The 10,932-nt window shown below is 35.1% G+C and overlaps 2 protein-coding genes across 2 annotated transcripts; one reads left to right on the plus strand and one right to left on the minus strand.

Annotated features, from left to right (window-relative positions):
- Window positions 1-395: 395 nt before the first annotated feature.
- Window positions 396-2,126, minus strand: LOC104221825 (F-box/kelch-repeat protein At3g23880-like). Its single transcript, XM_009772960.2, has 2 exons — window positions 897-2,126; window positions 396-731 (listed from the first exon to the last, which is right to left on the minus strand). The coding sequence occupies exon 1, from the start codon at window positions 2,101-2,103 to the stop codon at window positions 904-906; it is 1,200 nt and encodes a 399-aa protein (XP_009771262.1). The 5' UTR covers window positions 2,104-2,126; the 3' UTR covers window positions 396-731; window positions 897-903.
- A 3,016-nt stretch (window positions 2,127-5,142) lies between these two features.
- On the plus strand, window positions 5,143-10,712 carry LOC104221832 (beta-glucuronosyltransferase GlcAT14A-like). Its single transcript, XM_009772968.2, has 4 exons — window positions 5,143-5,961; window positions 7,620-7,695; window positions 7,820-7,935; window positions 9,904-10,712. The coding sequence occupies exons 1-4, from the start codon at window positions 5,364-5,366 to the stop codon at window positions 10,410-10,412; spliced, it is 1,299 nt and encodes a 432-aa protein (XP_009771270.1). The 5' UTR covers window positions 5,143-5,363; the 3' UTR covers window positions 10,413-10,712.
- Window positions 10,713-10,932: the final 220 nt, after the last annotated feature.

A 10,932-nucleotide genomic window follows, 5' to 3' on the forward strand; every position in this document is an offset into this window, starting at 1 on the left:
AGTTCTACCTATCTGAGTTATCAATCAGTTCCCTCTTTTTCTTTTACCTTTTCTGAATCATACTTAGCCTAGGTGTCCTAATGGCACAATGTAAGATTGTGAAACTAGGAAAATACTGCATATATTTTCCCTTTAGTTTTAAAGGATATAAAGACCAAACATCGTAACAACAGCCAATTGAAATGTAATATAAATTTATTGCAGATATAAAGAAAAAAAATTGAACTAATGAAAACAAAAGAAGTGTAGGTTCAAAGATTACCAAAGGTGAAAGAAGCTAAACAGATATTTCCATAAGATGAATTCTTTTGTATGTTTCAATTAATATGTTCTCAAATGCAATGCAGATAGCAAAACTTTATGAACATAACAGCAGAAACACAAATGTTACAAGTTTTAAATACAAAAAGAATTCTATAACAAATACATGTCAAATGACATATAGGACATGAAATATCTGATTTTCAGACATCATCAAAGTAATTCAAAAGCTGCTGCTATTTGCTTGCTTCTTGCATGAGGAGCCAGGGGTGAATCTACATTGTCCTAAGGGTCTTCGTCGAAAAAGTGCACTGTGTATTAAGTTTTAGAGGTATATAACATATATTGAACACCTTTTATCGGGAAAACTTTTTCACTTCTTTCAGGTTTGAACACCCTTTGGGACGGACATTCCTGGGTTCGCCACTAGTCACAGCAGTTTGCAGTTCTATAGTTGCTTCTTCAGTCACCTGCAACCTCCAATTTAGATGCACAATAGAGTTAATACCTATTGTCATACAATAAATTGGACCTCCAAGACAAGTCATGATACAATAACATAGAAATGAAACATGTTAAAACATCAATAGTATAATTCAAATGTACGCGACAAGATTAGAAAATCAGCAGTTTACATTTCTGCTATAGTGTATTTTCAGTACTGTCAAGATTTGGTGAAATGAGGCTCTCGGCATAGACAGTTGCTGCTCCAACACCAGTATCCATGCTATGAATCTCCACACTTTTGTATACATTATCTCCTGCATTATACACCATAACACGTGATCCATCGTGCAACATCACTTCGCCTTTTTCTGATATACACAAAGGTGAAATCCGAGACCCTATCCCCGCCACTGTATAAGGAAGGGAAACCAGTTTAGTCCAAGACTCTTTCACATTATACTCCTTCATTACCCATACATCCAACTTAACTTTGTAATAATCACAAAATAAAGAAAGACATCCCTTTAATTTCCCTAATGCCCAATTCAGAATACCAGGTTCAAAATCAGTTGAATCTCCCAATGGCTTTGAGATGGAACTATTACAGTTTCCAGGATCATATTTAGGCAATGCTAAATTTCCATATTTCTCATTTTTCAAACTAAGTGAAACTATATCCCAATATCCATTACTATGTGCCACTGCCCAATGAAGTGATCCATTCAAAAATACACCAGAATCAGAGGAAAAAAGTGCATCACAATATTTATTCATCATTTTCCAAGAATTAGCCTTCAAACTATAAATCTTGATATTGGCACCATATACATACTGAACACCATAAACTCCATAAATTTCAACCACTTTGTAATCATCAGTAGACTCGTCATAACCAAATCCATACGTAACATCACATCGCGAATACTCATGACCAGAAAAAGGCAGTTTCTTGGTTTTTCTAGTAGATGGATTCCACAAAAACAAGTTAAATGTGTACATGCCAATGCACATGAAAAACAATCCATTACAAGAACCAACACCTGCTATTATATTCGATCGATTCCAAGGGATATAGAGCTCATCAACACTAGATATGAATTTTTCATGCAATACAGAATAAAGGGGACAGGAATATAAAGTATGAGGAAGATACATGGAGAGTAAAAGGAGTTTTTTGTGTGAGAAGTTGTTCTTTGTTTCTGATATTTTTAAATGGGATTTAACAAATTGAGAGCTTGAAATTAAAGAAAGCCATGATTTTGAAACACCCTTGAACTTCAAGAGTGATTTGACTGGTAATCTTGAGAGTATCTCTATGATGATTTCTATTGGAAAATTTGGAATCTGCATTTGATCTTTGGTTATTGAGGTTTTGATATCATTGCTTGTAGCCATAAATGGCTTTAGGATTTGAAGAATGCTCTCTCAATTGACTCACAAATGATCAAAGTGACAAGCTGCCAACAATGTTTTCTATTTCAATGTTCCAATGGTCAACTCTGAGAAATTTTGCATGTCTCACACAACTACAAATGTTGTGCGACATCGGATCTAGGATTTAAACTATATGTGTTCAACTTTTAAGGTTTTTAGCATTGAAAACATTATATTTTTAATGTTATAGGGTCATATCTAAGTATTTCTGCAATTTTAACGAATTTTTATTTATAAATTATTACGCTGCATTGAAAGTTATGGATTCAATTAAACTCGTACACCCGTACTTGGTATACTACATTGGGACCGTCTAAATTTTATACAAGTGGCATTTTTGATTCCCTCTAACCACTTTTTGGTGCTTTTCTTTTTCTTTTTCTTTTTCTTTTTGCTTTTTATTTATCTTTTCTGATTTCATTGTTTTTTAAATGAATACTTGCCCCCTTAATTATATTCGTGCTTACCATACATTTTGTCCAACTTAGTCATTCAATGCCACATAAACTCGTTAATGTTTAGAGGTTTAGAATATGTATTTTGAACATATTCATGTGTTCGATAAAATCCTATGAAGATGGGCTAGAGTTTCACTTTTAAATCAGCAATTCGAATAATCAAAAGATTCTTTCCAGGTGAACTAACTGAAAGAAAAATATAAAACTATTGTTTTTCAAATCCTGGTGTAGGCATACAAATTTATTAAAATTAAATCCGTAAAATAATTTGGACTATATTTTAAATTTGGTACAGATAAATTTTATAGGCTAATATATAAATGAATTAATTATATAGGTCCAATATATATGGATTAAATAAATGAGTCTTAATCCGTTGGGCTAGCTCATTTAATCGGGCTAAAGTGATGAGCTCACTTCATTAAGCTCAAGATGTCATCTTCCTAGAGGCCCAGTTTGGTGTCACGTGTCATATGACGTGGCACGCCAGGTCAAGCGGAAGAGCCAATAGGATCATGCCACGTATCAAAATGACAATGCATGCCAAGTCACATTAAAAGGCCAATAAAATCGTGCCACATGTGCAAGTGACATGTTCTAGCCAATCAAATGCGGATATGTCACACTTCAATTTGATTTGTCGAAAAGAATTTGTTCTTATCACAACTTCTCCCTTCCACAACTATAAATAAGGGTCTTCATAACTCAGAAAAAACACCAGAAGTTATAACAAGAAGCAAGAGAGAGCTCGTGGATCAAACACCACAAATTCCTCCACAAGTTTCAAGCTTCAAGCAATCAAGTTCAAGTTCAACAAATCAAGTTCAAGCTCAAGAACGAAGAACAAATCAAGTTCAAGCTCAAGAACGAAGAACAAATTAAGGTTCAAGGAGTGTGAGTTCAAATCAAAGTTCGTGGTAGTTGAATTCAAGATCGTCGTTCGTGGCAACAAACATAGATTCAACATCAAGCTCAAAGGCCCTTGAATTTATTGGAAAGAAGAATCAGAGGATCCATAGAGATTGTAACACTTAAATATTCAAAATAAAATACTACGATTGTTGCAATATTTTTCGGTCTTGATTTTATTTTCTCGATGCAAATTTATTGTCTACACCTGGTTTGGAAGTTATAAGCTTAGTTTCATTTGTTATATTTTTTTAAGCCCTCATATTCACACACACACCCAAAAAAAAAAAAAGATCTAACTGCATACATGGATTTAAGAACTTCAAATATTACTGTGATCAGGGATTTAGGCCATTTTTATGGTGCACGTGAACCCATAGTCTTTCCGTCAAATTAAGTATTTTATGCATATATTTCGTAAAATTAATCTAATATTATATGCTGACCTCAATGCTTCAAAAAGGTTGAATGGTGCCCCTGATTGAATGTTTAGTTATTTATCCAAAGTAACATGGATCAATTCTCACATAGTACTCTTTATTTTTTACTTTTTCAATGATGCATCCAAATTCTAAAAATCCTAAATTTGCATCTGATTTTGATCCTTTATCTAGGGAAAAAAATGACAGCTCGGTGTACAAAGCTTTCGATAATTATAGAACAAAACAAAACAGAAATCATAGATTAAAAGACTTCAACATGAGAGTTTCACTTATTAAAAGTCCTCGAATTCGGCCATCGCCCTTTTTTAAGTTTGTCAATTATATAACGAAGACTAAAAAGGTTTATTTTTGACAAATATAAGAAAACTACTTTAAAATATATTTAAAGGATTATCTAAACATAACTACTCTAAAGGATTAAACCTACTCTAAACGTAACTACATAAGTAATCATCTTTTCTGATCGATTAATATAATTTTTTTTTCATATTTTAAGTTATATGCAAGAGACCTTATTTGTTTTTCTTTCTCTCACGAAAAACACACTCCATCTTTTGTTAACAGCTTGTTTAGAGGGTTATTACCCATCGTTTTATAATGTATTGTATTGTGTTGTATTGTATCGTTTTATAAATATAATGTTTGAATAGATTGTATTATTTGCTGTTGTTAAATAACATTTTGCTGTTTGGTTTGACTGTATCATATTGTACTGTAACTGATAAGTTTACTAAAATATCCTCAGTTATTTAAATATTAAATTTATCAAGAATTATGCATAAAAATAATTTAAGAAAACCCTTTTCTACTAAGTTATCACCAAATATGTCTTATAAATAGATTAATCAATTAAATTCATGTAAATTCTAATAAAATTAGGGGAACAAACTTAGCAATTTTATGTTGGAGCTAGAAGCAGAAGAAGTTATGGGAAAAAAGGATGAAGATAAAACAGGTTATATGTGGGAGATTGGAGTTTTTTTTTTTTTTTAAAGGTAAAGGTTAAAAGAGAACTATGGAGCAATGCATAATTGAAAAAAAAAATAGGAAACAATCTCATCACACCGGTTGTTTCAAGAAATGAGACTTTTTATTGTTTCGGAATAATAAATTTTAATGAAATAATAAAAACAAATACTATTATTTTGAAATAACAATATGATATGATACTATACAAGGAGTAGCAACCATCCAAACAAGCTGCAACTTTCCTTAGAGCATTGTTCTGGATGCCGCCCTTTCATTCCCCAAATTTGAATAACCAATGAGCCAAATCACAATCATCAAATCATAGACATAGATCAGTGTCACCTGTGACTGACAAAACCAAAGCAAACAACCAAAAACCAAAACACAACATTCTCAAACAATAACCAGATTCCTACTTCAAGAATCTGTAAAATCACAAAAAATGCACAACCACCTTCCACCACCACCAACCACCACCAGAACCACCACTAAAATCTCAACACCCTTTATCCTCATTGCCACCACTCTCTTCTCACTTCTCCTTATTCTTTCCTTTACCTTCACTTCTTCCCCCACCCCACCACCCCACCCTCCTCAACCCCACCCTTCCCTTTTCCCCAATCACCAACCTCATCGTCTCCTCTTTCATCACAACCCCACCAACCCAAATGACCAAAATGCCCTTCTCCCCACCCCCCCTTCCATTGCTTACCTCATTTCTGGATCCACTCAAGACTCTTCTAGAATCATCCGTTTGCTCTTTTCCATTTACCATCCAAGAAACCAGTATTTACTTCATCTTAATAAAAAAGCTTCTCAATCTGAACGTGACAATCTTGCACTGTATATTCAATCTGTACCACTTTTTAAAGCTGCACAGAATGTGAATTTTATTGGTAAAGCTGATTTTGTATACCCAATTGGCTCTTCTGCTTTGTCTGCTACACTTCATGGAGCTTCCATTCTTCTCCGTGTCTCTACTCATTGGGATTGGTTTATTAATCTCTCTGCTGCTGATTATCCACTTGTTACTCAAGATGGTATGAAATTTATGTCTAAAGATTTAATCTTTTTTGTGAAATATGTGTGAAGATTTAGTCTTTTTTGTGAAGTGTGTGAAAGATTTAATCTTTTTGGCGTTTGGTATCTTTACTAATTGTTGATCTCTGCAAACCCTTTGTTACTCAAGACTCTATGCATATTGGATAATGGTTAAAGATGTGTTCTTTTTTAGTGTTTGTTGAGTAATTGTAGTGTGTTAATCTTTTTGCAGTTAGTATCTTTACTAATTGATAAAGGTCAGCCCGGTACACAACCTCGCATTCAAGCAGGGTCCGCTGAAGGGCCGCACCCCAAGCGATGTGATGTAGACAGCCTACCCTAATGCAAGCATTAGTGGTTGCTTCCACGGCTTGAACCCGTGACCTATACAGAGACGAGACAACTTTACCGTTGCTCCAAGCCTTCCCTTCATCTTTACTAATTTGATGATCTCTGTTAACTGTTCATTACTAGATTTAGTGTCCGCTGATTGCCAATTGTTATTCAAGACTATTTGCATATTGGATAATGTTTAAAGATGTGTTCTTTTTTTAGTGTTTGTTGAATAACTGTAGTGTGTATGTATGAATAGACGGATTTTTTCTCGTGGAGTTAGGATCCTAATTACATTTTGCTAAACTTGGAATATTTATTAGTAGAATGTTCATTTATTTGGTAGTGAGTACACTTTTCTGTGGTAAGGAGTTATCCAGTCATCATGCAAGTATTTCCATGTACTGCAGTTGTAGGAGAAGTTCATTTATGTAGTTACCGCCCTTAGCAGAAATAGGTCACTGTGGAACTGATATAGTGTGACTTTGGACCTTATGGATCCAAATTGTTATCCTTTTTTTTTTAAAAGTAGCAACTTTGTGTCTGCATTCAACTCAATGTTAAACAAACAAAGACTTATCCTGGTGACTTGAGCTTGTCTTGGCTCTCTTCTTCGACAAATGCCAAACAAAGAAAGTGATTAGGATATTTAGATTGTTACTTTAAGCTTTCAAGTAATCTTTAACTCAAGAAACTGTTCTCCTTATGACTTGTCAAAAACAAAAAAAAAGATACTAACCTGATAAGAACAAATGGTACACTTGATCTTAGCCAAAAACCGAGAAAGGCATCGGAAAGAAAGAGATAATACTATCCTTTGGTCAAAGGTTAATTAAATAATATAGATGTATGACCTAAAGAAGCTCAACGCTAGTGAATAGTTAATCGCGAACTTGTTCCAGTTCCACAAACTGGAGGAAAATTTGTATCAAGTGAAGTTGGTGTTTGCCTACTCCCTGCCACCACCAACCCACCCCAATATTTTTTGTCAAACTGTTTCCAGGAGTAATTCAACGACAATTAGTTTGAGCCCCCCCCCCCTCCAGTGAGATATGATTACTTGAGAGAGTTCATTGGCATTTGGATTGCCTATTTGTAGGATGTAAGCTGGTTCTTTTTCTTGACTCTGGTGTTAACAGATGTTATATTTTGCTGTTGAACATGGACAGATGGATTTCCTTTTCCGCTAGTTTTTATTTACTTACAGGCATTACAATTAGATCTAATCAATGTTTATCTAATTGGAATCATTTCTCACTACAGCTCGCTTTCACTTTGGTAATGACTGATGAGTTATCTGATGCTATTTACTGTTGATTTTCAGATCTTCTACACATTCTGTCATATCTTCCCAAGGATCTTAATTTTGTCAACCACACAAGCTACATAGGGTGGAGAGAGTATGGCCATTTCCTTTTCGTATTATAAGTTTCTATCTCTTCTGTTTAAGCATATATGAGTATAGATAGAAGCAAGTAATGTATTGCTTTAGATCTTAATATATGACTATGTTGGATGTTCCAGGTCACGGAAGTTGAAACCAATAGTTGTTGATCCTGGGCTCTATCTTGCAGAAGAAGATGAAGTATTTTTTGCAACTCAAAAGAGGGAACTGCCCGATGCTTATCAATTATTCTCAGGTCAGATTGTGGTCATATTTTCTGCATTATGATTGATGAAGAATGAATATGCTTGTGTTATTTAATTCCCTTGAATGATTGATTGAAGAAAAACAGTCTTGATATGAAGTAGACAACTATAACACTGAGTCACAATCTTTACTCCTGTTAAAAAGAAAGATAAATAAGTGAAGTAGAAAATAAAGATTAAAAAAGTAACTTTGAGATGCAACTAGGTAGCAGTAATGTTCTTAGGTCCATTTGTTGATCAAACAGTCGTCTACTCGTCTTAGTGTCTTAGTAGTTAGCAGCAGCAAGCAAAACCACTTGTTTCAACAAGGTCTTCACTCTTCCATAATGTATCAGTTACTGCGCAATTTTGCATTTCTCTCTAGAACAATATCACCAAAAGGTATCGACTAAAGCAGATGACTAAAAAATTTAAAGTACTTAAGAGGGCATAACTTTGTTTCAAGTGTTTGGTTAGAAAGCATAAGCATCTGAGTGCCCCTAAGTGTCCATCCTTCTCCAAGCCTTTATGTAGAAGTTGCTAAATTAGGTGGCCATAACTATTGCCATTTTAGCTACACTATTCACTTAGCAAAATGACTTTAGTTTGGAATCAAAATCTTTCAGTCTCTGAATCTACAACATATCCCAAGAGTCTATTATTTTAGCCTTGACCTTGAGAAGCACCCCCCACCCTCCCCCCCTTTTTTTTTGGGAACTAACCTTTTTGGATAAGTTATAAGGGCAAGGAGGTGTGAAAATGTTGGAGTGTTTTTGGATACTTTAAAAACCGAACAGATTTTTAATAACGAACTAGGCACGGACGTGTGAAAATGAAATGATTGCTGCAGTTGGGAATTAATAGAAACTTGCTTGAATGGTTGACATAAGGCTTGAGGAAACTGCGAAAAGATATTTTATAAGATAAACATGCACACAATGTGTTGGCACAGTTTAGTCTTCAAAATATCAAAAGTATATCAAGTTTTTGCGTTCAAAAGGAAAAGAAGCTTGACTTTATCAAATTATGACTGCATTTATTAGTTCGGAAGTTGAAGAATAAAAAGATGCACAGAGAAAGTAATCCCGAAATATACCTCTTTTCTTTACTTTTCTAACCCTTTCTTTCTTGGAAACAGTTCTCAAGGTAATTTCTCTATTGCACTTTCCTCCATCACTTGTCATCTGATACCGGCCCTTCATCCTCCTCTGCAAAGTCCATTTCGCCCTTCATTGTTACTAAATGGCGAAGGTTACTGACACAATCGCAGCCATCTGTACTGATAACTTCTTCTAGCCTAACATTATCCTTCACTATTAGCTGAAAGTCAGCTTGAGTTTACTCTTACTTCAGCAACAAAAAAAACTTGATTCCTCAACCTCAACTTCTTCTTCCATCTCGATCTCTCTGGTTTCCCTTGGTCAAAATTTCGTTTGGTTGCTGATATTTCCTCCCTGAGAGAGGTGAGACGAGATTTTCCTTTAATCTTCTGTAGAGCTAATGGATTTTCTTAGTGTCCGGCAAATGTGGCTGATACAAAACTGATCTCCTCAGCTCGTTGTGATATCATTGGTAATGGTATTCAAAGTCTTGGATGGTGGAGATTCACCTGTTCTAGAGGAGGTGGAAGGAAGGTGTTAGGACTTCTTGAGTTTTTAGTGGCAATATTTTCTTTGATTTGGTTACGGGCAAAAATTTGTCTCTTGTAGCATTAGCTCCACTTGTAGTGTTTTAACAATGTGTGAGCACGATCAGTGTCTTTCCCTGAGAAAACATCTTAATTCCTAAAAACATTTCTAAAGGTGAGCCTATTTTGCAAACATCAAAGGGTAGTACTCTTTCCTAGTTATATGTATTGTTTTGAATTTTTGGTAGCATTGATTTTTAGAAACTTTGTAAAGGCATGCCATGTAAAATCTTAGTGTTACTGGCTTAATATGTTAATCCCAATACTAACAAACTTTTCCTCCTGGCTCCAGGGTCTTCATCTGCTATTTTGAGTCGGAAGTTTATCGAGTTCTGCATCTTAGGCACAGATAACCTACCAAGAACTCTGCTAATGTACTTGTCAAATTCACCATCCTCGGCATCTGTTTACTTCCCTACCATTTTGTGCAATTCACGAAAGTTCAATAAAACTACAATCAACCACAACATGCAGTATGCTTCATTTAACTCAAGACAAGAGGCTCGTGAACTCAATTCCAGTGACTTTGATGACCTGGTGATGAGTGGAGCAGCATTTGCCACACTAATTAAGGCAAATGATCCGATTCTTGACCAGATAGACCGTGAACTTCTCCACCACAAGTACGATGAACCAGTGCCTGGCGGATGGTGTTTAGGTGATAATGAAACTGACAAATGTACTCTTTGGGGAGATGCTGAAGTTCTAAGACCAGGTCCAGGAGCAAAGAGGCTGGAAAAACATTTTATTGAGCTCTTCAGCAATGGTACATTTCAGTCTAGCCGATGTGTCTACGAATAGAGCTCCCTCAAGATGAGCAACATACAAAAGAGAAGAAGACTCAAAGATAGTTTCTTTTTGCCCGAGACTCGAAAAGATTCACACGAGCCACCAAGTGCATCATGTAGTTTTATGTCAGCAATTTTGACAGAAAGCTGATTGTTGTATATTCAGTTTTTTCAAAAGGGAGGTTGTATATTGGATTGGCTAGTACTGTTGAGGCAATAGAAATCAATTCCCACAAATTTCTTTCATGTCTTAGAACTAAGTCCTTTTGCATTGTGATAGAGCATCTATGTTATCTATTCTCCTCTCTTTTCAGATGGTAATTTAAAGTTTTGTTGCATGACCATGCTTTAGAATGCATTCACGGTCTGTAAGCTTGGATATCAGATATTATTAGATCAGTTTCATTCAACCACAAGCATCAAGATTTTGTTAAGAAAATGGGAGCATAACTCAAACTCCAAAGTTAACTATGAAGTGAGCATTGTCCAATACCATACGAGGAGGCAATGGCCATCCCCTCAACCAATATAGG

Source organism: Nicotiana sylvestris, chromosome 1 (assembly GCF_000393655.2).
Source record: "Nicotiana sylvestris chromosome 1, ASM39365v2, whole genome shotgun sequence".
In the NCBI taxonomy this organism is placed as follows: domain Eukaryota; kingdom Viridiplantae; phylum Streptophyta; class Magnoliopsida; order Solanales; family Solanaceae; genus Nicotiana; species Nicotiana sylvestris.

Coding starts and splice junctions, on each gene's coding strand:
- LOC104221825 (XM_009772960.2), bottom strand. CDS start 2,103: ATGGCTACAAGCAATGATATCAAAACCTCAATAACCAAAGATCAAATG.
- LOC104221832 (XM_009772968.2), top strand. CDS start 5,364: ATGCACAACCACCTTCCACCACCACCAACCACCACCAGAACCACCACT. Junction 5,962..7,619: donor TCCACTTGTTACTCAAGATG/GTATGAAATTTA, acceptor GTTGATTTTCAG/ATCTTCTACACATTCTGTCA. Junction 7,936..9,903: donor TGCTTATCAATTATTCTCAG/GTCAGATTGTGG, acceptor TCCTGGCTCCAG/GGTCTTCATCTGCTATTTTG.